This window comes from Hemitrygon akajei, chromosome 5 (assembly GCF_048418815.1).
Source record: "Hemitrygon akajei chromosome 5, sHemAka1.3, whole genome shotgun sequence".
Lineage (NCBI taxonomy): Eukaryota > Metazoa > Chordata > Chondrichthyes > Myliobatiformes > Dasyatidae > Hemitrygon > Hemitrygon akajei.
In genome coordinates this window covers 173,503,379-173,531,060 of record NC_133128.1, presented here as the reverse complement: position 1 = coordinate 173,531,060, position 27,682 = coordinate 173,503,379, and the positions used below count along the sequence as shown (strand labels likewise).

At 40.3% G+C, this 27,682-nt stretch overlaps 1 protein-coding gene across 1 annotated transcript in view; it reads right to left on the bottom strand.

Moving 5' to 3' along the window:
* Window positions 1-27,682, bottom strand: part of bbs5 (Bardet-Biedl syndrome 5) — a 48,876-nt gene that overhangs the window by 17,323 nt on the left and 3,871 nt on the right. The window contains exons 2-5 of the mRNA XM_073047245.1: window positions 23,427-23,509; window positions 15,148-15,213; window positions 12,097-12,146; window positions 10,787-10,914 (exon numbers count right to left, since the gene is read on the bottom strand). Of these exons, the coding sequence (XP_072903346.1) occupies window positions 10,787-10,914; window positions 12,097-12,146; window positions 15,148-15,213; window positions 23,427-23,509 (327 nt within the window). The remainder of the gene's footprint in view (window positions 1-10,786; window positions 10,915-12,096; window positions 12,147-15,147; window positions 15,214-23,426; window positions 23,510-27,682) is intronic.

Here is a 27,682-nt window from a genome sequence, read left to right as displayed (position 1 = left end):
CTCTGTTGCATTAATAAAGCACTTTGTTAAATGTATAAAATATGTCTGCATCAGTGTTATCTTGTATTTCCATACAATGTTACATTAGGCTGTTACACATCTATTGTCAGAGAAGTACTTGCATAAATAGGTAAACTACCTTTATACAAGCAAGACAGAAAACAGGGCAAAGTGAGTATACTTATTCAGTAAGTTATGGGTCAAAGTATATGGTGAGTACATTTCTAATTCTTCTGGCTTCAGTCTCGTTGCCATCTGTTCTGAAATTGTTAGGTTGTGTGGGGGGTTGCGTTCAAGACAACAATGAAATGCTGCACTGCTGTCACCATCTGTTCCGGCACGTCGTGACAGTGTTTTTAGAACTCTTCGGTTACCCCGTCCACACTACTCCTGCCCAAGCTGTGTTTTCAAATTTACACACTCTGGAGGGTGTTTTAGAAAAGCTCCATTTTCGGGGGAGGTAAACACTGTTTCAGTGTGGATGGAGGGTCAAAATGAAGAGAAAAAGCTTCAGTTACAGATTTATCTGGTCTAGTGTGGACGTAGCCTAAGATATAGTGAAAATCTTGTCTTGCATACTGTTCATACAGACCAAATCATTACACAGTGAACTGAGGTAGAACAAGGTAAAACAATAACAATGCAGAATAAAAATGTAATAGCTAGAGAGAGAGTGCAGTGCAGGTAAACAATAAAGTGAAAGATCATTGTGAGGTAGATTGTGAAGGCAAGAGTCCATCTTATTATTCCAGGGAACCATTTAATAGTCTCATAACAGTGGAGCAGAAGTCGTCCTTGTGTCTGGTGGTAGATGCTTTCAGGCTTTTGCCTCTTCTGCTTTGTGGAAAACGGGAGAAGAGAGACTGGGACGTGTGGAGTCTTTGATTATGCTGGCTGCTTTACTGAGGCAGCAAGTAATATAGGCAGAGTCAATGGAAGGGAGGCTGATTTCCTGTATGTGCTGAGCTGTATCCACAACTCTCTGCAGTTTGTTGCAGTCATTTGCAGAGCAGTTGGCATACCAAGCTACTGTGCATTGATAAAAATTGATAAGGGTCAACAGGGACATGCCAAATTTCTTTAGCTTCCTAAAGAAGTAGAGGTGTTAGGGAGCTTTCTTGAACTTGACATCAACATGGCTGTACAAGGATGGGCTATTGGTGATGGCTCCACTCTTTCCTTAATTATCCTCTTGCCCTTAATAGATCTATAAAATCAAGTTCAAATTTACTGTCATCTGACTGTACAAATATACAGTCGACCTTCACTAATCAAACTACCTGTGATCCAGTTCCTTCGATAATCTGGCATTGATTTCAAATTTTCCGCGCAACCATAATCTCAAATTTCCTGGGCCACCGTACGAGTCTGCTCCTCACTGTTTTGTTTGTGCTAGATCTGATCACGTGTTGGTGCGCTCTTGTAAGCAGAGACAGGTGATTCCTGCTTGTTTTCCTGCATTTATTTATATCATTTGCATGAGACACGGCCGCCCAGCACCCACCCATCTCACCTGCCAGCGGCAGTGGAGCTAGTCCTCCTTCTCACCCGCCTGCTGGCAGTCGCGCACTGACCTCCGGCGTTGCCCGGCCAGCGCTCTGTTCTCTTCTGCCTACAACCTCAGATCAGACGTGGCAACCCACTGAATTTAAGCATATTACTAAGCGGAGGAAAAGAAACTAACAACGATTCCCTCAGTAACTGCAAGTGAAGAGGGAAGAGCCCAGCGCCGAATCCCTGGCCGCCTGGCAGTCGCGTGAAATGTGGCGTATAGAAGACCGCCTTTCTTCAACTTCTGCTCACCCAAATGCGCAGCCACCAACATCAACAGTTTTTGAAGAAACTGTTGTGCCAGTTTCAGCACCAGTTCCTGATGCTTCACTCACTTTTCAAGATGAAGATGCTGATAATCCTGACAACCCCACACTTGCAAACATGTAACTTTGCCTGAAGGTTTACTAAATGTCTCACTTTAGAAGCGGAAGTGCTCAACTTTTCTGTATAGGTTAATTCCTGTACATTTATCTGCACCCTTTATTTTTTCTGTGCCTGTACAGTATATTACTTTATTAAATTCTCACTTGCTACTCATTTAATATTTGCTTCATTATTATCTAACCTGTACTGATTTACATTATATTTTAAAGGTAAGATGAGGCAGTTAGCTATTGCTTAATGTGATCCTTCTGTAATTCGGCATTTTCACTAATCCAGCACTCCGCAGGTCCCAGTGGTGCCGGATTAGTGAAGGTCAACCTGTACAACCAAACAAAAAAGTTCCTATGAACTACAGTGCACCCACAAAACATATCACACACAGCACATAGAACAAAATATTGCCACAAATAAGTTAATAAAATATAATTCAAAGTGCATGTAGTGTGCAGCACAGGTAAATGGTAAAAAGTAGAAAAAACAGCTTGCTGTCTGGGTGACAAGACTTCAGTGGTGGCAGGGCATTCACTAGTTTCACATCCTGAGGAAAGAGGCTGTACCCAGTTTGACAGTCCTAGTCCTGAAGTTCCTGCACCTCTTTCCTGATGGTAGTGGGTCAAAGAGAATGTGGGATGGGTGGTAGGGATCCTCAACAATGCAGCTTCCATACAACACAATTATGCAGCCAGACAGGACACTCTTGATGATGCTTCTGTAGAAAGTTCTTAAGAGTGGGAGCGGTAGGCCTTGCAAACCTCAATCTCCTCGAAGTGTTGATGCTGCTGTGCTTTTTTGATGAATGAGGAGGTGTGTTGGGTGTTGGTTAGATTGTCCATTATGTCCACACCAAAGAGCTTTCTGCTCTTCACTCTCTCCATTGGAGAGCCATTGATGTGTAATGGAGAGTGGTTGACCTGTGCCTTCCTGAGCTTCACTATCATCTCTTCTGACTTTTCTGCATTGAGACTCAGGATATTGTTCTCACACCATTTGACAAGTTTAACTCCCTCATTAATATTACTGATGAGGCTAACCACTGTTGTGTGATCAGCAAACTTGATGTGGTTTGAGCTGGATCTGACAGTGCAGTTATGAATCAGCAACAGGCTGAACACACAGCCCTGGGGATACCAATGCTCAGCGAGGATAGTTTGAGATGAAGCTTGAGATATTGCTGCCAACAAGGATCGTTCTCCCACCAGACTCTGAAGGATGATTGCATTAAACCCAGAGATGAAGTCAATAAACAATAACGTGGCAACAATAAGGCATCGTTTTCTAGATGGGACAGGATGAAGTCCAATGTAGCTGGAAGGTGGGATTTTATATGATCCATTACCAGCTGCTCAAAGCACTTCATGATCATTCAGGATAGTGCCACTGGGCGGTAATAGTTTTGGCCAGTTATTATCACTCTTTTGGGCACTGGAATGATGGTGGTTGCCTTGAAGCCTGCATGGACAATGGACAATAGACTTTTGCAAAGAGGTATTAAAGATGTCTTTTAAGACTTCTAATAGCTGGACAGCACAATTCCTTAGCACCTTGCCAGGTATGTTGTCCATTCTCACAGCTTTGTGTGGGTTGGCCCAGCTAGGATCCTCCTCATCTTGGCTGAGAACCAACAGGGTGCCAGTTCCACAGGGTGAGAGGGGCACAAAATAGGATTTTCTTAATCTTGTCCACCTGTGATATTTTGTGCCTCTCCTTTGTCCTCCTAATTCTTTTTAAGCTCTCCCCTACATGTTGTGTGAAGATGCCCTTCTGATTTCTGTTCTCTTTATCTATTTCTTCATCCAGCCCTCAATATTACTTGATATTCTGGGTTCTTATGGACTTGCTGTGCTCACCTTTCACCTACATGACCCTAAACTTCCATTATTTCATCATGAATGACTCCTATTTATCGGATGTAGACCTCTGCAAATGCCTGATTCTACTTTTGTCAGGTCCTCTCTTGTAACTTTGAAATTATAATCTTAACCTCACCCTTTCTGAGGCTACCTTTAAACAGAACTATGATCACTTTCTCCAAAATGCTCTCTCATTGACACTTCAAACTCTTGGTCAGCTATAATTCTCTAAGATTAGGTCCAGGACAAATGATTCTTTACTTTCTGCTTCATAGAGCCATTCTAAACACACTTTAAAAATGCTATTCCCTCTATATCCTTCACACCAACTCTTGGAAATATCTTGAAGCATATATAGGGATTTTTAAAATAGAGGCTTTGCTTGTGAAAGCTAATGTGAATCAGCAAGCATGGCAGAGATTTGGATGATGATAGAAGGGTAACATGAAGATTGTAAGCAGTGTTGTGTCTTTGATATTTTAGTAACATTTGAGTAATATTGTAAATACATTGTTCGATTATGCTATCTTTGTTGTTTACATAATTTATTACAGGTTATATGCATGAAGCAAAAGAATGGCATACATCATTATGCCACCATGTCATATGTGCATGCCTCACTAAAAGTAAAAATGAAACTAAGACATCCATCCCCTGGCTCCTGAGTTTTTCTTTTAAATAGTTTTCTATTTTGGAGTTACAAAACATAACCGTAAGACCATAAGACATAGGAGCAAAGGTAGGCCACTCGGCCCATCGAGTCTGCTTTGCCATTCAATCATGGGCTGATCCAATTCTTCCAGTCGTCCCCACTCCCCTACCTTCCCCCCATACCCTTTGATGCCATTGTGACGCAGGCAGCCATTTCTACTCTTTTTAAAATTTATGATTATCACCTGTTAGGCACTGTTTATGTACCCGTGGATTTCATCTGCTTTCAGCCTTTTTTTAAAAAAACTCAGCTATCCTTCTCTTCACAAAGAAACAAACTATCTTTAAATTCTACTACCTCTCTCTTTTTCCCCTTGTGGAAAAAATAGTGTTTTGCTGCACTTCAACAGGTAGGTAGGCGTGTCAGGTTAGTTTTAAATCTCCTCATCACCACTGTTATCATAAGCACTTATAAAGGGCATTATTGTTATAATGGGTTTATTTTTGGAAAAGTATCTGCACCTAAACTCTGGCAGAAAGCTATGGATCAAGTGCTGCAAGGCTGCCCAGGCACTCAGTGTTACTTGGATGACATCATCGTTACCGGGAAGAATAACAAGAAACATCTCCAAAATTGCAAGACAATGTAAAAAAAATTTGAAGATTATGGGTTCAGAGCACGATGCAGCATGTGTGAATTCTTTAAACCAAGCATCAATCACTGTGGTCACGCCATTGACCCACAAAGTTTACACAAGTGTGCTGAGAAAATTTAAGCAGTGGTGGATGCCCCAAGACCAAAGGATGTGTCATAGTTGCAGTCCTTTTTAGGATCTGTCAATTATTATAACATGTAAACCTGGCTACTGTGCTCCACCCCTTGAACTCATTACTACAGATCGGAAACAAATGGCAATGGACAAAGCAGTGTAAGGTGGCTTTCCAAAAGACAAAGGAAATGGTGATGTCAACCATTGTACTCAGACAGTATGATCCACATTGTCCAGAGAAGCTTGCCTGTGATGCCACACCTGCTTCAGAGAAAGATTACACATAGATTGACAGAGAGGTCTTGAGTCAGGTTTGGAGTGTAAAACAATTCAACCAGTTCTTGTATGGAATAGAGTTGACCCTCATTACTGATCATCAACCACAGAAGTGTTCCGTTTCCAGCAGCAACATAAATACAGAGATGAGCTCAATTTCTTGGAGGACACAAGAATAAGATCAAATTCAACAGGACAATTAATCACGGAAATACTGATGGATTGTCCCAATAACCTTTGGAAAGGGAAATACTTGAAAAATTTACAAAAGAGGACACTCCTCTTGACATATTCTCCCTTATGCAAATCAGAAGTTTCCTTATTACAGCAGAGATGATCTAAAGGGAAACCAGAAAAAAAACCTTACACTGTCTTGCAGTCTACATGCCACTGCAAAATGGAATGTGTGGCTGAAATTCTAGCTTCCCCATTTTTACCAGCGCTGGGATGAACTTGCCCTTGAAGGTTTCCTTATGTGGAGATTGAGAGTTACTACCATCTAAACTGAAAGCTAAAGTGTTGGAGGAGCTACAAGCTGGTCATTTAGACATTGTCAAAGTGAAATCTTACTCCCCTCTCCCTTCCCCTTTCCAAACCATGATTCCCCTCTCCCTGCCCACTTCCAACACTCAGTCCACAATTGAAACCTATATCACAATCACATTTATCATTACTCATATGCCACTTTTTTGTGACAGCAGAATAGTGCAATACATAAAATAAGTATGAAAAAATGGCTGTATTGTTTGGAATGGTGATTGCTAAGAAGTTAATCCTGCAAATGTGGAAAATGGACTCTGTGCCTATGTATGATTTATGGCTGAGAGAACAGGCAAATACTTTACATTTGGAGAGACTGAGACTACGTAATGAGGACAGAGGGGACAGCTTTGAAAGGATAAGGGGCCCTGTATTGGACTTTCTTACGGGGTGAGAACTGAGGTTTTTTTGGTGCTGTGCACCTCTGCTGTGTATGTTTACTTTTGCCTTTATATTATTCTCTCTTTTGCTGCTCAATATTTAATTTGATTTTGTTATGGTCGTGGTTTTTGTGGATGTGCTGTAAAAAGAATAAATATATTTTTAAAAATTACTACAGTACTGTGCAAAAGTATTAGACACCCTAAGACATGTATCCCCAGGCTCCCATGTTTTTCTTTCAATTAGTTTTATATTTTGGAACTACAAAACATCACAAACAGATTTGATTTTGATACAAGCACATGGCAGGAAGAGGTGTAGTGTCAGTCTAGATAAAGCTAATCTAATTTTTAGATGTTGGGTTTAAGGCGCAATAATCTAAAGTCAGTGAAGGAGTCAATAGCTGACGTTGAGTAAAGCAGGGTGTTATCTGCAAATATGTGAAAACATGTTTTCTGATAAGTCCATTAGCACAGGGGCATCACAAGGCTGTGTGCTTAGCCCCTTGTTCCACTCGCTTTATACTTATCACTGTGAGGTTAAGCACAGCTCCAATGTTATATTTAAGTTTTGCTGATGACACCACTATTGTTGGCTGAATCAAAGGTAGTAACAAATCAGCATATAGGAGGGAGATTGAAAATCCAGCTGAGAGGTGCCACAACAACCTTTCACTCAGTATTAGTAAGACCACGGAGCTGATTAATGACTTCAGGAGGAGGAAACCAGAGGTCCATGAGCTAGTCCTCATTGGAGGATCAGAGCTGGAGAAGGTCAACAACTTTAAATTTCTCAGTGTTACCATTTCTTTAGATCTGTCCTGGGCACAGCACCCAAGTGCAATTAACATAAAAACATAGAGAACCTACGGCACAATACAGGCCCTTTGACCCACAAAGATGTGCCAAACATGTACATACTTTGGAAATCACCTAGGGTTACCCATAGCCTTCTATTTTCCTAAGCTCCATGTACCTATCCAGGAGTCTCTTAAAAGACCCTATCGTATCTGCCTCCACCACCGTTGCTAGCAGCCCATACCACGCACTCACCACAATCCGCATAAAAAACTTACCCCTGACCTCTGTACCTACTTCCCAACACCTTAAAACTGTGCCCTCTCGTGTTAGCCATTTCAGCCCTGGGAAAAAAGCCTATGACTATTCACATGATCAATGCCTCTCATCATCTTATACATCTCAATCAGGTCACCTTTCATACTTTGCCGCTCCAAGGAGAAAAAGCCAAATTCACTCAACCTATTCTCATAAGGCAAGCCTCCCCAATCCAGGCAACATCCTGGTGAATCTCCTTTGCACTCTTTCTATAGTTTCTACATCCTTCCTGTAGTGAGGTGACCAGAACTGAGCCCAGTACTGGTCTGACCAGGGTCCTATACAGCTGTAATACTACCTCTCTGCTCCTAAACTTAATCCCACGATTGATGAAGGCCAATGCGCCGTATGCCTTCTTAACCACACAGTCAACCTGTGCAGCAGCTTTGAGCTCCTATGGACTCAGACCCCAAGATCCTTCTGATCCTCCACACTGCAAAGAGTCTTACCATTAATACTATATTCTGCCATCATATTGGACCTACCAAAATGAATCACTTCTCACTTATCTGGGTTGAACTCCATCTGCCACTTAGCCCTGTTTTGCATCCCATCAATGTCCCGCGTAACCTCTGACAGCCCTCCACACTATCCACAACACCCCCAGCCATTGAGTCAGCAGCAAATTTACTAACCCATCCCTTCATTTCCTCATCCAGGTCATTTATAAAAATCACAAAGAAAAGGGCTCCCACAACAGATCCCTGAGGAACACCACTTGTCACTGACCTCCATGCAGAATATGACCCGTCTACAACCACTCTTTGCCTTCTGTGAGCAAACCAATTCTGGATCCACAAAGCAATGTGTCCTTGAATCCCATTTCTCCTTACTTCCTCAATATGCCTTGCATGGGCTACCTTATCAAATGCCTTGCTGAAATCCATACACACTACATCAACTGCTCTACCTTCATCAATGTGTTTAGTCACATCCTCAAAAAATTCAATCAGCCTCGTAAGACACGACCTGCCTTTGAAAAAGCCATGCTGACTATTCCTAATCATATTATGCCTTTCCAAATGTTCATAAATCCTGCTTCTCAGGATCTTTTCCATCAACTTTACCATCCACTGAAGAAAGATTCATTGATCTATAATTTCCTGGGCTATCTCTATTCCCTTTCTTGAATAAGGGAACAACATCCACCACCCTCCAATCCTCCGGAACCTCTCCCGTCCCTACTGATGATGCAAAATCATCGCCAGAGGCTCAGCAATCTCCTCCCTTGCCTCCCACAGTAGCCTAGGGTACATCTCATCTGATCCCAGAGACTTACCCAACTTGATGCTTTCCAACAGCTCCAGCAAATCCTCTTGCTTAATCTCTATATGCTCAAGCTTTTCAATCTGCTCTAAGTCATCCCTAAAATTGCCAAGATCCTTTTCCCGTAGTGAATACTGAAGCAAAATATTCATTAAGTATCTCTGCTATCTTCACCGGTTCCATACACACTTTTCCACTGTCACACTTGATTAGTCCTATTCCCTCACGTCTTACCCTCTTGCTCTTCACATACTTGTAGAATGCCTTGGGGTTTTCCTTAATCCTGCTCACCAAGACCTTCTTACGGCCCCTTCTGGCTCTCCTGATTTCCTTAGCTCCTTCCTGCTAGCCTTATAATCTTCTAGATCTATATCATTACCTAGTTTTTGAACCTATCATAAGCTTTTCTTTTATTCTTGACCTGATTTTCCACAGACTTTGTACACCACAGTTCCTGTACCCTACCATCCTTTCCATGTCTCATTGGAAAGTACCTGTGCAGAACACCATGCAAATATCCCCTGAACATTTGCCACATTTCTGCTGTATATTTCCCTGAGAACATCTTTTCCCAATTTATACTTCTAAGTTCCTATACTTCTAAATCATTAAGGGTATAAGTAAAGTGGATGCCAGCTGCTACTTAAAAATTAATCCATCATCAAGGGCACAGGCCCATAGGTGGAGACTGGTTAATGGGAGATTTCAGACTAACATCAGGAAGCATTACTTTACACAGCGAGTTGTGGACATATGGAACAAACTACTGAGTTGTGTAGTTGAGAGTAATACCTTAGAGACTTTCAAATCTAAACTCAATAGTTATTTCAATACACTATGTGAATCGGAATTTGGAAGCTTTGTTGGGCTGAATGGTCTGTTCTTGTCAAAAACTTGCTAATGTTCTAATATTCAAATTTTTAAAAATTCACTAACATCCACTTCCCCAATTTTCAACATGCATTATTTATGAAGCAGTAAACTTTTAGCATTAATATTGCCAGTAGCTTTTATGAATGCTATAAAAGTTAAAGAACGCCTAGCATCTTCTTGGGTTTAGTACACCACTGGCTGGATCATTTGGTTACATGGAAGTACACACTATACAAACAGACCATTAGGAGTAACAAGTCCACATTGGCATTTATATCCCATTGAGTCTCTTCTCATTTTTTATAATCCAAATCAGTGAACACGATCCTCTTATTCCTTTCTCATCTGTTCAATGAATCAACACTATTATGAAGTGCACTGAGGCAAGCCTAATAAGAACCTGGGGAATATTCTCCTCAATCACTCATGTCTAATGTAAGTCTCACCACTCTTAGTGTAGTTACCTAGGAATTCCTTGTAAGATATCTTAATGACTATCTTTTACTGATATCATCTAATTATGCTCTTCCCTATAGATGGACAAAAAATATCCCTGTATACATCCTATCAGTACTTATTCATGTAGTGCTTTTCTACAGCCTCCAGTAAATCGAATTGCACCAGGTACACAAGTATTCTACATTATTAGCAGTTCCTGAAGAGTTCAGGGTGTGGGAGTCATAAGATGAAAGTTTTCAAATGTCAGAAAATACACTTTTTATGCAAAATGGATATGTTGCAAAGTTGCTATTTTGCAAGATTTGCAGGGAATACTTCAATTGAATACCCCCTTTAAATCATGTTCAACTGAAATAAGCTTTAAAAGGAATAAAATTACAGCAATATAAATAATAGGAGTCAAAATGAAAAAAGAACCAAATCAAAAATAAAAACAGAAAATGCTGGAAACACTCAGCAGATCAGGCAGCATCTAAGCAGACATTACTTTTAACCGGAACTTAAAAAGGTAAATAACAGATCCTGAATATGAACATTTGAAATATAAATAAGGCCTTAATAAACATGATAGATTTGAAGAATAAAGCAGAAACTAGATTCAAAACTGATCTGCTGACATGGTTTACTTTATTTCATCTTAATTTCATGTAATCCATTGTAATATTACCTGTGTACAGCAATAACAGTGGTGAATAGCCGAGGACTTCCTGGAACAACACTGGTAAAGATGAACTCGAAACGTGTGTTGTTGCTTTTAGTCAGAATGTAAAGTGCTTCAGTTTGACCACGGAGTTTCTGTAAAGTCACATTTTTAAATCAATATATTTAGTCATATACTGAAGTATCACCTGATGGTTCAGTGGGCAATTGCATTCCACAGCATGGGAATGAGCTAGCCTAAAACTACTTAATTTATATAGCATGCCAACCAAGCATGGAAAGTCCATTTGCAAATGTTAAAATTACTGATACCAAAATAATCAAGAAAAAATTAGATTAGATTACCAAATACTTGACTAATGGTTATGTTTTAAAGTGCATCTTAAAGAGGGATAGAGAAGCAGAGGTGGAATGAATCCAAAAACGTAAAAGGCATTGCTACTAAAAATGCAGCAAATATATTGGAAAATGCTCTGCAACTAGAACTGGAGAGCACAGACGTTTCAAAGAATTATAGAGTTGTCAGAGATTAAAGAAATGGTGCTGGGGAAATGAAAAAAATTCCTAAATCTGATCGAACAGAGACAAGTAACTGCTGTACTTCCTCTTTTGGGCCAAAAGTGTTTAGCTTTTGTTGAAATAAGTTTGCATTTTTTGTAACATTCATTCAGTTGACTAAGTTAGATAAAATATCTCAATCAACAGGTTATCTTTCAGCTTATACTTGCTGAAATTAACTTGCAACAGTACTACTTTCAGATATTTCATATTACAGGTGGGAAACATTCAAAACAAAAATGTGATTACATGCAGTGCTTAGTTTGGTACTGCATAAGGAAATCTGACCAATCCAATCAGCTCCCACAAATCAAAAACCTAAAAGATCTTCATTAGGCCTTTGTATTTTAATGGTCACACGGTAACACAAAAACATGGAGTCAATTCATACACATAAGCAAGATTACCCAGCTTTTATAACTTCGACCTAATTTTTTTCTAATTTGTCAAAAAGAATATGATGCAATTGCTTCAAAAAATTCAAAACACAGAAATTCTCAAAAATTCAAATCACCTTGAGCAAAATCTCAGCATCAAGTTCAGGGACTTCATAGCACTGAAATCATTGATTTACAAAGTGATCAATTCATGACTAGTGAACGAGCCTAGCACTTTATCATAAGCATTTTTCCCCTTTGATTACACTTACCATCTTAGTTTTTTAAGAAGGAATGTAATCTGTGCAACATGATGAACCAAAAGAGAAGCTATAATGATGATAAATGGTCTTTAAAATTATAAGGTTCTAAAATTGCTTACTGAATTAGCAGTTCTGGTCGTGATATTTATAATACAGTTGTAGCCAACAGCTGAAAGAGAAAAATATTAAAGAAAATAAGTCCTGATGAAGGATCTTGGCCAGAAACATCAACTGTTTATTCATTTCCATAGATGCTGACTGACCTGCTGAGTTCCTCCAGCATTTTGTCTGTGTAACTCTGGATTTCCAGCATCTACAGAATCTCTTGTGTTTATGCTTAAAAATGCTGTATGTTTTACTTAAGAATACATGAAGAAAAAATAGGTAGAAGACATTTTCTAAACCATCAATATGCAACACACTGTAGTTAAACTTCCATCAACAATTTGTTATTTGTTCTAATACAACATTCAGTTTCACCCCTTCTGATTGGTGTTGCAACAACAACCTTGTATTCAACTTAAGTAAAACTAAGGACCTGGTTGTGGACTTCAAGAAAGGGAAGTTGGGAGTACATACACACTAGTCCTCATCGAGAGGTTAGCAGTGGAAAGGATGAGCATCTTTAGGGTCCTCGGTGTCAATATATTGGAAGATATATCCTGGGCCCAACATATTAATGCAGTTACAAATAAACATGCCAGCAGCTATATTTCACTTGGAATATTTCACATCATGGACTTTAGTAAGGCATTTGGCAAGGTCCCACCTGGGAGGTTAGTTCAGAAGGTTCAGACACTAGGTATCCATGGAGAGGTTGTAAACTGGATTCGAAATTGGCTGTGTGGGAGAAGACAGAGAGTGGTAGTGGATGATTGCTTCTCAGACTGGAGGCCTGTGACTGGTGGTGTGCCTCAGGGATCTGTGCTGGGACCATTATTGTTTGTTGTCTATATCAATGATCTAGAATCTAGATGATAATGTGGTAAATTGGATCAGCAAGTTTGCTGATGACACTAAGATTAGAGGTGTTGTGGACAGCGAGGAAGGCTTTCAAAGCTTGCAGAGGGATCTGGACCAACTGCAAAAATGGGCCAGAAATGGCAGACAGAATTTAATGCAGACAAGTGTGAGGTGTTGCATTTTGGAAGGACAAATCAAGGTAGGACATACACAGTAAATGGTAGGGCACTGAGAAGTGCGGAGGAACAAAGGGATCTGGGATTTCAGATACATAATTCCCTTAAAGTGGCGTCACAGGTAGACAGGCTTTTGGCATCATGGCATTCATAAATCAAAGTACTGAGTATAGGAGTTGGGATGATATGGTGAGGTTGTATAAGACATTGGTGAGGCCAAATTTGGAGTATTGTGCGCAGTTCTGTTTACCTAACTACAGGAAGGATATCAGTAAAATTGAAAGAGTGCAGAGAAGATTTACTAGGATGTTGCCAGGTCTTCAGGAGTTGAGTTACAGGGAAAGATTGAGCAGGTTAGGACTTTATTCCTTGGAGCGTAGAAGAATGACGGGGACTTGATAGAGGTTACAAAATTATGAGGGGTATAGACAGAGTAAATGCGAGTAGGCTCTTTCCACTTAGATTAGGAGAGATAAATACGAGAAGACATTGCTTTAGGGTGAAAGGGGAAAGGTTTGGGGGAACATTAGAGGGAACTTCTTCACTCAGAGAGTGATGAGAGTGTGGAATGAGCTGCCATCTGATGTGGTAAATGTGGGCTCACTCTTATGTTTTAAGAATAAATTGGATAGATACATGGATGGGAGAGGACTGGAGGGTTATGGACTGGGTGCAGGTCAATGGGACTAGCAGAATAAAATTTCCGCAAGACTAGAAGGGCCAAATGGCCTTTTTTCTGTGCTGTAGTGTTCTATGAGTCACCAAAGACTCCATCAAATTACTAGTGGAGAGCATTCTGACTGGTTGCATTTGGTATGGGGGCACCAGCGCACAGGATCAGGGAAAACTACAGAAGGTTGTAAAGTCAGCAAGCTTCATCATAGACACTAGCCTCCCCACCATCAAGGACATCTTCAAAAGGCAATGCCTCAAGAAGGCATCCATCATGAAGGACCATCACCATCCATGATATGTTCTCTTCTCATTCCTACTATCATAGAGGAAGTACAGGAACTTGAAAACACATATTTAATGCTTTTGAACATAGAACACAGAACAGTACAGCACAGTATACAGACCCTTGGGCACTCAATGTTGTGTTGATCCTTTAAACTATTCGAAGATCAATCTAGTTCTTCTCTTCTACATTGGCCTCCTATTTTCTATCAACCACATGTCCATCGAAGAGTCTCTTAAGTGTCCCTATGGATCCACCTCTACAACTGTATCTAGCAGCGTGTTCTGTGCACCCACTATTATCTGTAAAAAATCTACCTCTGACATTCTCCTAACACCTTAAAGTTATCCCCTTGCATATTAGTTATTTTCACCCTGGGGAAAAATTCTCTAGCTGTCCATTCTATCTACCATATTATACACCTCTATCGTCACCTCTCACTCTCCTTCTTTGCAATGAGAAATGCCCTAGCTCGCTTAATCTACCCTCATAAGACAGGCTCTCTAATGCTGGCAGCATCCTGGGAAATATCCCCTGCAGTCTAAGCTTCCACATCATTCCTATAATGAGGTGACCAGAATAGAACACAATACTCCAAATGTAGTCTAACCAGAGTTTTAAATTTATCTTATGGTTCTTGAGCTCAATCTCACAAGTAATGAAGGCCAACACACCATGTGCCTTAACTTCCCTATCAACTTGCACTAAAACTTTGGGGGTATCTATAGAAGTGTACTCCAGATTCCTCTGTTCCTCCACACTGTGTTTAAGAGTAACACATCATGAACCTTTATAGATTGCCATTTTGAACATTTTTTGCAAATGGTAATTTGTGAAATTGTATTTAATATCTGTATTTTTTAATTCAATAGATTCTTTCATACTATCTCCTTATGTGTCACATGAATGACATCAATTTCTATCTTTAAAAGTACTATAAAAAATCTCACTACAGCTTTTGCAGCTCTTTCTAATAGGCAACCCCACTTAGTCAGTACTTAATTACAATAGCCTTGGGTTAATTTGAAAATAAACTTTGCTAATAGCCATATTTGTTAATGAGCTTCACTTACATAAATTTACTCGTGGAATAGCCAGTGAATGCCAGATAATTCGCAGATTGGACACAAGCAGTCTACCTGGAAAAGAAAATTAGCAACTTTACAAATCAGATTGATTTAAAAATACTTCAAAATGGAAAATAAGCAGCAAGATAAGCTGCTTTGCATCATATATTAGAAGTCACTTTGTAAAACTTTGATTAAATAACAATGATTTGAAACAAGTAAACCTTTAAACCTTTTCTATTCATTTACCTGTTCAAATGTCTTAAAGTGTTCAACTGTACCTACCTCTATCATTTTGGTGGTTCATTTCATATATCCACCATCCGCTGAACATCGATGGCTCCTCGGTACAGATCATTAAGAGCACCAAATTTCTTGGTGTTCACCTGGTGGAGAATCTCACCTGGTACAAGTGTCCCCTGCTTTGCAAAATTACGCTTTACGCCACTTCGCTTTTATGAAAGACTTACATTAGTACCTGTTTTTGCTAACCGAAAGAAATCCGAAGAGGATTTTGGCCTTTACGAATAAAGGCGCCCGCTTTAAACTTGTGTTTACCCCGAGAAAGACTACCATGACCATGAAGCCTTGCACGGGCAAGTGTGTGCGCATGCGTGTACATGCCAATTTTTTTTTCTACAAATTGGTTTTGGCTAAATCTTCCTGATTCTGGTAAGTGAAACTACACTGTACATACATTATTTCTCCTTTATATAGGCTGTGTATTTATCATATCATTCCTGATTTTACTATATGTTAGTGTTATTTTACATTTTATGTGCTATTTGGTATGATTTGGTAAGTTATTTTTTGGGTCTGGGAACGCCTAAAAAATTTTCCCCATATAAATTAATGATAATTGCTTCTTCACTTTACAGCATTTCAGCTTATGAAAGGTTTCATAGGAACGCTCTACTTTTGGATAGTGGGGGAAACCTGTACCTCAACACCAGCTCCTTGGCAAACAAAGCCCAGCGGTGTCTCTACTTTCTGTGAAGGCTGAGGAAAGCCCATCTCCCACCCCCTATCCTCATCACATTCTACAGGGGTCGTATTGAGTGCATCCTGAGCAGCTGCATCACTGCCTAGTTCGAAAGTTGCACCATCTCAGATCGCAAGACCCTGCAGTGGATAGTGAGGTCAGCTGAAAAGATCATCGGGGTCTCTCTTCCCACCATTACGGACGTTTACACTACACGCTGCATCCACAAAGCAAACAGGATTATGAAGGACCCCACACACCCCTCATACAAACTCTTCTCCCTCCTGCCGTCTGGGGAAAGGCACCAAAGCATTTGGGCTCTCACGACCAGACTATGTAACAGTTTCTTCCCCCAAGCTATCAGACTCCTCAATACCCAGAGCCTGGACTGACACCTTACTGCCCTATTGTCTTGTTTATTATTTATTGTAATGTTTGCACTGTTTTGTGCACTTTATGCAGTCCTGGATAGGTCTGTAGTCCAGTGTAGTTGTTTTTTTTCTCTGTGTTGTTTTTTTACGTAGTTCAGTCTAGTTTTGTACAGTGTCATGTAACACCATGGTCCTGAAAAACATTGTCTCATTTTTACTCTGTACTGTACATAGCAGTTATGGTCGAAATGACAATAAAAGTGACTTGACTTGACTTGACCACCTTACATAGAAAGAAACATAGAAATCCTACAGCACAATACAGGCCCTTCGGCCCACAATGTTGTGCTGAACATGTACTTACTTTAGAAATTATCAAGGGTTACCCAGAGCCCTCTATTTTTCTAAGCTCCATCTATCTATCCAGGAGCCTCTTAAAAGACCCTATTGTATCTGCCTCCACCACCGTCACCACCAGCCCATTCCAAGCACTCACCACTCTCTGTGTAAAAACATACCATGACATCTCCTCCGTACCTACATCCAAGCACCTTAACACCTCTCTTGTGTTAGCCACTTGTGGTTAAGACAGCATATGGTGCATTGGCCTTCATCAATCATGGGACTGAGTTTAGGAGCCAAGAGGTAATGTTGCAGCTATATAGCTACCCTGGTCAGACCCCACTTGGAAGTACTGTGCTTAGTTCTGGTAGATTTACTATAGGAAGGATGTGGAAACCATAGAAAGGGTGCACAGGAGATTTACAAGGACGTTGCCTGGACTGGGGAGCATGCCTTGTGAGAATAAGTTGAGTGAACTCGGCCTTTTTTTCTTGGAGTGACAGAGGATGAGAGGTGACCTGATAGAGGCATATAAGATGATGAGAGGCATTGATTGTGTGGATAGTCAGAGGCTTTTTCCCATGGCTGAAATGGCTAACATGAGAGGGCACAGTTTTAAGGTGCTTGGAAGTAGGGACAGAGGAGATGTCCAGGGGTAACTTTTTTTAATGTAGAGAGTGGTGATTGCGTGGAATGGGCTGCTGGCAATGGTGGTGGAGGTGGATACGATACGGTCTTTTAAGAGACTCCTGGACACCTGGACAGGTATTCGGAGCTCAAAAAATAGAGGCATATGGGCAATCCTAGGTAATTTCTCAGGTAAGGACATGTTTGGCACAGCTTTGTGGACCGAAGGGCCTGTATCGTGCTGTAGGTTTTCTATGTTTCTAAGTACTCCAAGTGGAATAATATAGAGAAACAGAGTCCTATACAGCTCTAACACTACCTTTCGGCTCTTGAACTCAATCCCACGGTTGATAAAGGCCAATACACTGTATGCCTTCTTAACCACACAGTCAACCTGCGCAGCAGCTTTGAAAATCTCACACCCTCAGATTCTCTAAGTGAGGGGTTCCCAACCTGAGATCCACAGACTCCTTAATGGTATTGGTCCATGGCATAAAAAAGGCTGGGAACCCCTGCTCTAAGTCTCCCCTCTCACCTAAAACCTATGCCATCTCATTTTAGGCTCCCCTACCTATGGAAAGAAAATTGACTTTCTCAATGCCACTCATGATTTAATAATCCTCTCTAAGGTCACCCATCAACCTTCTCCACTTCAGAGAAAACAGTCCCAGCTTATCGTATCTCTCTCCTCGTAACTCAAGCCCTGCAGTCCAGGCAACAACCTTGTGAATCTTTTCTTCACTCTCTGGCTTAGTCACATTCTTCCATTACTATGGCGACTAACACTGCACACAGTATTCCAAATCAATTATTGTGCATTACTGCAACGCAATGTCCAACTCTTGTACTCAATACCACATCCGATGAAGGCAATTCATGTCTTCATTAGCCTATTTATCTGTTTTTCTGTTTTGTCACTTCCAGGGAACTACATATGTACCCTGAAGTCTCTACATTCAACAACAGCCCCTGGGGTCCTGCCTATCACTATGGATGTCTTGCTGTGGTTTAACTTTACAAAATGTATCATTTTGGACTTGTATGAGTTAAATTCCATTTGCCATTCCTCTGCCCACTTTCCTAGTTGATCAATTTCCCATTGTATCTTTAGACCTTCTTCACTGCGATATCACCAATTTTGGTGTAATCTGTAAACTTACTATTCACGTCACCTATATTTTTTACCAAATCATTAATATATCATGACAAACAAAATGGCACTGAGCATTCTGAGCACCAATCCCCATCGCACTTTTTTGGAGGGTCAGAGCCCTCCAATACCACCTTCTGCCTCCTACCACCAAACCAATTTTGTACCCAATCAGCTCGCTCACCATAGATGTAACGGCCGAATTATTTCTCCTCATAGGAATGAAATAAACAATAGAATTACAAATGAAAGAATTTTTGGTTGGTTTATTACTTGCTTGGTTTATAGCAAGCCAAAACATTTTTAGCACATTCCACAGTCCTATACAATCAGTAAACTACATTTACAATATAGGCATGCAAGCAATGCAGCCAAGATGCACATTAACCATAATGAGGTGAATGACTGGTTAATTTGTTTCATCAGAGATGCGACAGCTATATTCATTCACTGGGACTTCAAGAGTGAAGAATTAAAGTGAAGCAACATACCAACAGAAAAATATCCTTCCCAAAGTCCTGGAAAATATTTTCACTTGCTTCCTGTGTAAAATCTCTTCTAGATGATGTCTCTGGTAAACTCTTTATGTGGTTAGGAATCAGGATATACGGTGGTAACACATACAAAACAACAATTCACAAAATGCTGGAGGAACTCAGCAGGTCAGAGAGCATTTATTGAAATGAATAAACTGTCAATGTTTTGGACCGAGACCCTTCATCAGGACTGGAAAGGAAGGGGGAAAAGGCAAGAATAAGAAGATGTGGAGAGTGGAAGAAGTACAAGTTAGCAGGTGGTCAGTGAAGCCAGGTGGGTGGGGAAGGGGAAATAAGAAAGAAGCTAGGAGGTGATAGATGATATAAAACGGTTGAGGAACTCAGCAGGTCAGACAGCATCAATGGAAAAGAATAAGAAAGAAAGGTTTATTCCTTTCCATCGATGCTGCTTGACCTGCAGAGTTCCTGCAGTTTTTTTTTTGTATGTGTTACTCTGCATTTCCAGCATCTGCAGAATCACTTGTCCTGGAGTCATAGAATGCTGCAGCACAGATACAGGCCTTTCAACCCATCTAGTCTATGCCAAACTATTAATCTGCCTCGTTCTGGTAACCTGTACCTGGACCATGGGCCCATCTATACCATTCCCATCCATGTAACTATCCAAATTTCTCTTAAATACTGAAATTGAACACATATCCGCCACAATTGCTGGCAGCTTGTTCCACACTCTCAGTACCCTCTGGGTGAAGAAGTTCGCCCTCACGTTCCCTTTAAACATTTCACCCTTACCCCGTCTTCTAGTTTTAGCTTCACTCAACCTCAGTGGAAAAAGCCTGCATTTCTCCTATCTATACCCTTCACAATTTTATGTACATCTATGAAATCTCCCCTTATTTTCCTACACTCTAGGGAATAAAGTCATAACCCAGAGGTTCCCAGTCTTTTTTATGCCATGGACTAAAACTATTAAAGAGTTCGTAAATGCCAGGTTGGGAACCACCGTCCTAACCTATTCAACTTTTCCCCATAACTTAGGTACTCAAGTCCTGGCAAAATCCTTGTACATTTTCTCTGCACTCTTTCAACATTATTTACTTCTTTCCTGTAGGTAGGTGACCAAAACTGGACACAATACTCCAAATTAGGCCTCACCAATGTCTTATACAACTTCAACATAATGACCCATCTGCTGTACTCAATACTTTGATTTATAAAGATGAATATACCAAAAGCATTATTTATGACCCTATCTACCCATGACACCTCTTCAACAAGGAATTATGGATCTATATCCCAAATCCCTCTCATCTACTGCATTCCTCAGTGCCCTTCTGCTTACCCTGCAAGTCCTACCATGGTTGGTCCTCCCAAAGTGCAATGCCTCACACTTGTCTGCATTAAATTCTATCTGCCATTTTTCAGCCCATTTTTCCAGCTGGTTCAGATATCGCTGAAAGCTTTGAACATCTTCCTTGCTGTGCACTTCACCTCCAACCTAAGTGTCATCTGCAAATTTGCTGATTCATTTTACCACAATATCATTCAGAATTACATTAGATTAGATTCAATTTTATTGTCATTGTGCTGAGTACAGATACAAAGCCAAATGAGATGCAGTTAGCATCTAACCAGAAATGCAAAGAACAGTGTTATTTACAAAATAACTGCGAATAAAAAGTAAGTGGTACAGCACACAAATATAAAAGTACTGAGACAGTACAATATGGATGCAATATTGCTTAGCGCTGTGATGTGAGATTCAGCAGAGTCATAGCCTCAGGGAAGAAGCTCTTCCTGTGCCTGCTGGTGCGGGAGCAGAGGCTCCTGTAGCGCCTACCGGATGGGAGGAGAGTAAAAAGTCCATGGTTAGAGTGAGAGGCATCCTTGATAATGCTTTTCGCCCTGCTCAGGTAGCGTTTATGGTAGATGTTCTCAATGATGGGCAATTGGGTGCCGATAAGATAGCAAGAAACATTTTTCCAATAGCAGAGTATGCAAACTGATGGATAGATGACATACAGTTGGAATTGTTCAGCACATCAGACAAAACCCATGGAAAGGAAAATAGGATTAATGTTTCGGGATGATTTCACAGTTGCTGCCTGAGCAACAGGAATTAGAATCGGAACCGGGTTTAATATCGTAGGCATATGTTGTGAAATTTGTTGTCTTCACAGCAGCAGTATGATGCATTACATAATAGTAGAAAATAATGTACAAAAATTTTAAAAAAGCACAAGTAGTGGGGTAGTGTTCATGAGTTCAATGTCCATTCAGAAACTGGATGGCAGAGGGAAGAGGCTGTTCGTGATTTGTTGAGTGTGTGCCTTCAGGCTCATGTACCTCCTTGCTGATGGTAGCCATGAGAAGAGGGCATGACTTAGTGATGGGTCCTTAAATGATGACTCAGAACCTCCTGTCTGTTCCTCAATTAATGAATCCCCTATAACGACAGTTCACCTCTTCTACCCCCTTTCCCTTCTGAGCTACAAAGCCAGACTCAGTGCCAGAGACCTGACCGCTCTGGCTTTCCTCTGAAAGGTTATCACCTCCAACACCCCCCCCCCCCCACCCCACCCTGCCCAACAATATCCAAACCTCTTTATGAGAGGAAAGGCCACTGAAATACCCTGCACTGGCTACCTATCTCCTTTCCCCCTTCTGACAGTCAGCCAGTTACCTGTGTAACTATCTCCCTGTATGTCCTGTCTATCAACCCCTCAGTCTTCCAAATGATCCAGTGTTCATCATGTTCCAGGTCCAAATCCTTAACACAGTCTGAAAGAACCTGCAGCTGGATGCACTCCTTGTAGGTGTAATCGTCAAAGACACTGAAGGTTTCCCTGCCTTCCCACATCCCAAAAGAGCAGCATTCCACTATCCTGCTTGACATCCCCACCGCTCTAACTATGCAATAAGAAAGAAAAGCTAAATGAAAAAAAATCTAGCTACAGCGTTTGCTGAAGCCGGAGTCAAAGACTGAACATCCCACTCTAACACTGGCTTACTCACACGAAGGCCACCCCCACAATGGCTGCTCCTCTTGAACCTTGTATTTATAAAGTAGTAATTAGTGACTAAGTTTTGAGTCATAGTGAAGATCCAGTTTTAAGCTCTATTTTGAAAGGGCCAGTAACGTCACAAAAGATCCCGCCCACCCTGTGCATGGACTGTTTGTCCCACTCCCACCAGGGATGAGGCTATGTAGCATCCACATCAGGACCACCATACTCAAAAAGCAGTTACTTCCCCAAGCAGTACAGCTCATCTACACCTCCACTCACTAATCCACCCCTCCACACCCCCAATCACCACTTCATCGTTTCTTGTCGTGCCTAGCATCACTTTGTGAACATAAAATCAATCTATGTACATAAACTAACTTGTGTATTTATATTTACAATGTTTTTTATTAGTTCTATTGTGTACTTTATCTTATTAGTGTTTTTTTAATGCTGCATCAAGTCTGGAGTAACAATTATTTTGTTCTCCTTTACACTTGTGTACAGGAAATGACACTAAACAATCTTGAACATGAATCCCAGCATTATGAAAAACAGCCCCAATATGGATTTAAGATTGTCAATGGCAAAAGCCCAATGAAAGGTGCAGTATTAGATACTTTGGTGGAGACAATTCTGTATGGCTTAAGGCCACAAAAGGTGTATCTGAGTCAACGAATGGAAATCTTTCTTTACCTATTAATGGACATTCCCATTTTATCAGAAGCAAAGTTACCCTAATTTAAGATGCTTTTGCAATAAACAGAACATTTCATTCATACCTGCTTTAATGTATCAGTGCCAATTCCAATTCAACAGAAAAACAACAATCTCAACAGTGTGTTCTATTCCATGTATTTTGCCATTTTCCAAATAAATTACCTTTTTTGTTCAAAGCTTCCGATAAGGTTTTGAAATTTTACTCTGTAGTTTTTTTTTGCCCACCAGGGATGAACGTTACCTCACTCAGAACATGTAAGCAGTGAGAACTGAGATTAAAATAACTTTTCAAAAAAATGTAATCCTTACAATCATAGAAATAAATAAATAGCTTCCAATTTCATATACATAATTCACTTATTGAAAGATCACACTTTTAAAACTCCAAAATAATAGTGAAATCTGATTATATAATTCCATTAGCTGCTGGCATGAACATAGATCCAAAAGGCAAAGGTACAGCTCATTTCATGTTACAGAATCTATAATTTAGGTCAATGTACTTCTATATGTACATTACAAGTACATGTCATTGGTTTGAGACAAACACCTTATTTCTAATGTATCATTAGATGTGTATTTACTCCCCACCTTTTTCCCCATTATTTCCTTTGGTATCTTCAATGGCGTCCAAACAGTCAATTAGGACCTCTCCAGATCTCATCTTCATTTGTCTAAAAACAAAACAAATATTAATCATTTCTAATTCAATGAACACAACACTAAAGAAGCAAACAAAGAGATGAGAACCACAGAAAAATAATCTTGTAGACTTTCAGAAGATTCACTGAAGAGTGTCGTGATACTATTGTGATGGGCAGTGCACTTTTCTGATCTCTTTGAACATCGAAATGGATAATGATCAACAAAATTACCTCTTTGCACCTACCTAAAGATGTACCAGCTAAGTTAATTGGTCATTGTAAATTGTCCTGTGATGAGGTCACGGTTAATCGGGTTTGTAAAGGGGTTGCTGGGGTGGTGTGGTTCAAAGGGCCAGAAGGGCCTACTCCATGCTGTGTCGCTAAAATAAAAATTAGGGCTGTTAGAGGGATGCTTGGAAAGGAAGAATACTTCTTAAATCATAAGAGACATTATCAATGAGGTCAGACAGTCTCAGTCTTTGAGGATAATGTCAGGGTATTCTTCAGAAGGATGTATCCATGAAGGTGTCTGGCTCAGAAGGCATAATCTCACTGAATACTAAAGATCCGCATAGACAAACTGACTGTAGTACCTCTCTACTGGACATTCCTACCTGCTTCATAAAGATATCTGTTGTACTGGTGCCTTGCCTCAATTACTACTGTATGGTACTGTATGGTACTTCATCAACCATAATGAAGTACTTAGAGACGTTGGTTATAACATGAATCAGCTCCTGCCTCAAGTGTGATCCAGCATCCAGAAAAAAAGCCCACGTCTCCAGAATAAAAAAATAAGACAGGAAGTTAAGAAGAGGATAAATATTGAACTTCAGGCGATATGGAAACAAATTTGAGAAGAGGGATGGTGAGTACAGGACTAAATGAATTATACTTGAATGATTGCTGTATACAAAACAGGGTAGAAGAGCAGAAGAGTTAGAAAATGGCAGGTATGATCTTGTGGGCATCACAGAGTCATGGCTGAAAGAAGATCACAAATGGAAGCTAAACATTCAAGGATATGCATCCTATTGAAAAGGGGTAAGCAGAGAGAGTAAGGTGGTTCTGTTGGTAAAAAGTGAAATCAAATCCTTAGCAAGAAGTGATATAGAAACAGAAGATATTGAATCCTTGTGGGTAGAGTTAAGAAATTACAAGGGTAAGAAGACACTGGTGGGAATTATATACGGGTTCTGAACAGTAGCTATGATGTGGGGTACAAGTTACAACAAGATATAGAAATGGCACATAAGAAAGGCAATGTTACTGTGGTCATAGAGGACCTCTCTATGCAAGTAGACTGGGAAAATCAATCTGGATTGGATCCCAAGAGAAGGAATTTGTGGAATACCTATGAGATGGCTGTCTAAAGCAGCTGGTGATTGAGCCCACTGTGGAAAAGGCAACTCTGGATTTGGTGTTGTGCAATGAACCACATTTCACTATAGAATTAAAGGAGCCTTTAGGAAGTAGTGATCGTAACATGAACGAATTCACCCTGCAATTTCAGAGAAAGAAGCTAAAATCAGATTATCAGTATTACAGTTAAGTAAAGAAGAATGACGGAGGAGCTGACCAAAGTTGACTGGAAAGAGATCCTAGCAAAGCAAATTTATTATTAAAGTATATATATGTCACCATATACTGCCCTGAAATACATTTTCTTGCAGGCATACACAGTAAATATAAGAAACACAATAGAGTCATCACTGGAAAACTACACACAAAGGCTGTCAAACAACCCATATGCAAAAGATGACAAACTGTGCATATACAAAAAAGTGAATAAATTATACTGAGAACATGGGTTGTAGACACTTTGAAATGAGTCCACAGGTGATGGAATCAAGAGCTGAGGTTATTCATGTTGATTCAGGAGCCTGATGTTTGAAGGGTCATTAATAATTATTCTTGAACATGGTTGTGGGACCTGTGGCTCCCATACCTACTTCCTAATGTTGGCAGCGAGAAGAGAATGTGGCCTGGATGATTGAGGTCCTTCATGAGATATGCTGCTTTCTTGTGGCAGCTCTCTTAGATGTGCTCAGTGGTAGAGAGGGCTTTGCCTGTGATGAATTGGACTGTATCCACCATTTTCTGTAGGCCTTTCTATACTCCAGCATTGGTGCTTCCACACTAGGCCATTATGCAAACAGTCAGGATACTCTCCACTGTTCAACTACAGAAGTTTTCAAAGTGTTAGATGACATGCAGTATCTTCAAAAACTTCAAAAGAAGTAGAGGTGCTGCTGTGTCTTCTTTATGATGGCACTTATGTGCTGGTCCCAAGACAGATCCTCTGATACATTAACTCTCAGTAATTTAAAGTTACTGATCCTTTCCACCTTTGATCCACTAATGAGTACTGGCCCAAGACATCCTCTTTGTTCCTCCTGTAGTCAATAATCAGCTCTTTCTTTTTGCTTACGTTGAGTGAAAGGTTGTTGTTGTGGCACTATTCACTAGATTTTCAATCTCCTTCCTTTATACCAATTCATTACCACCTTTGATTTGGCCAACAACAGTGGTATCATCAGCAAATTTAAATATGGATGGCAGTAGAACAGCAGTGGCAGGACTTTCTAGAAGTAATTCAGAAGAGGCAGAACCTTTCATTCGAAAGAAGAATAATTCTAAAGAGAGGACAAGGTTTCTGTGATTGACAAGGGAAATCAAAGAGAACTATGCAAAGAGAATTAGCAGGAAGTTGGAGACATAAAAATAAACATAAAACAAGTAAAAAGCAATAAAGGCGAACAAGATTAAGGTAAGCTGACCAATAATGTAAAAGGGGATATCAAAAGTTCTTTCAGATATATAAAAGAGTACAAGAGAGGCAATAGTGAACATCAAACTGCTGGAAAATGACACTGGCATTGTCATAATTGGGAACAAAGAAATGGCAGATGAACTAAGTTAAGTATTTCCCACCCATTTTCACTGTGGAAGACAGATTAGAGCCTCTATGCCAGGTGTTGAGGCAACAGTCAGAAAAACCTCCATGATATATCTGTAAAAATTTGCTAGAGTGGACAGGAAATGAATGGAGGGTTATGGGCTGAGCGTGGGCCAGTGGGACTAGGTGAGAGTAAGCATTCGGCATGGACTAGAAGGGCCGAGATGGCCTGTTTCCGTGCTGTAATTGTTATATGGTTATATAGAGTGCTTGATGACATACCAATTCTCCTCAACTTTATCATGAAATATAGCCATTGGTATGCCTTCTTCATGATTGCATTAGTATGTTGGGCCCAGGATAGATCTTCTGAAAATTGATGCCCTAGAACTTGAAGCTGCTCACCTTTCCCTCTGCTGGTCCCTCGATGATGACAGGTGTGAATTCTCTTGACTCTCCCTTCCTGAAGTCTACAATCAGTTCCATGGTTTTACTTATATTGAGTGCAAGGTTATTTTCCAACACTACTCAACTAGCTGATCTATCGCACTCCAATATGCCTGCTCATCACCATCTCTATCAACAACAGCTGTGTCATCAGCAAATTAATGGATGGTGTTTGAACTGTATCTACTCACGCAGTCCTGAGTGTTGAGAGAGTAGAGCAGTGGTCTAAACATTCACCATTAAACAATGCCTGTGTTTCATCTGTTAGTGAGATGTAATTCTGATCATCTCATTGAAACCTACTGAATAGTGAAATACCTGGACGGAGTGGATATAGTGAGTATCACCAGCAGTGGAGAATCGAGAACCAGAGGGCACAGCCTCAGAATGAAAGGACATCTCTTTAAAACAGAAATTAGTTGAAATTTATTTAGCCAGAGGGTGGTGAATCTGTGGAACCACTGCCCAGATTGATGTGGAGGCCAAGTCATTGGATATATTTAAAGTGGATGTTGATAGGTTCTTGATTAATAAGGGTGTCAAATGTAATAAGGTGAAAGCAAAATGGAGCTGAGAGGGAAAAATAAAGTAGCCATTATTAAATGGCAGAGCAAATCTATGGGGAAAATGGCCTAATTTTGTTCCAATGTCTTATAGTCTCACAGTCAGAAATGACCAAGATTTGCTTCAATTTGTCTACCACCACAAATATAGGACAGGTAATTTCTCTGGTTCTTCACTCTGCTTTGGATAATCTGGATGACAAGAACTCATACATCAAACTTTTGTTAACTGACTAGAGCTTGGTGTTCAACACAATTATCCCATATAACCATATAACAATTACAGCACGGAAA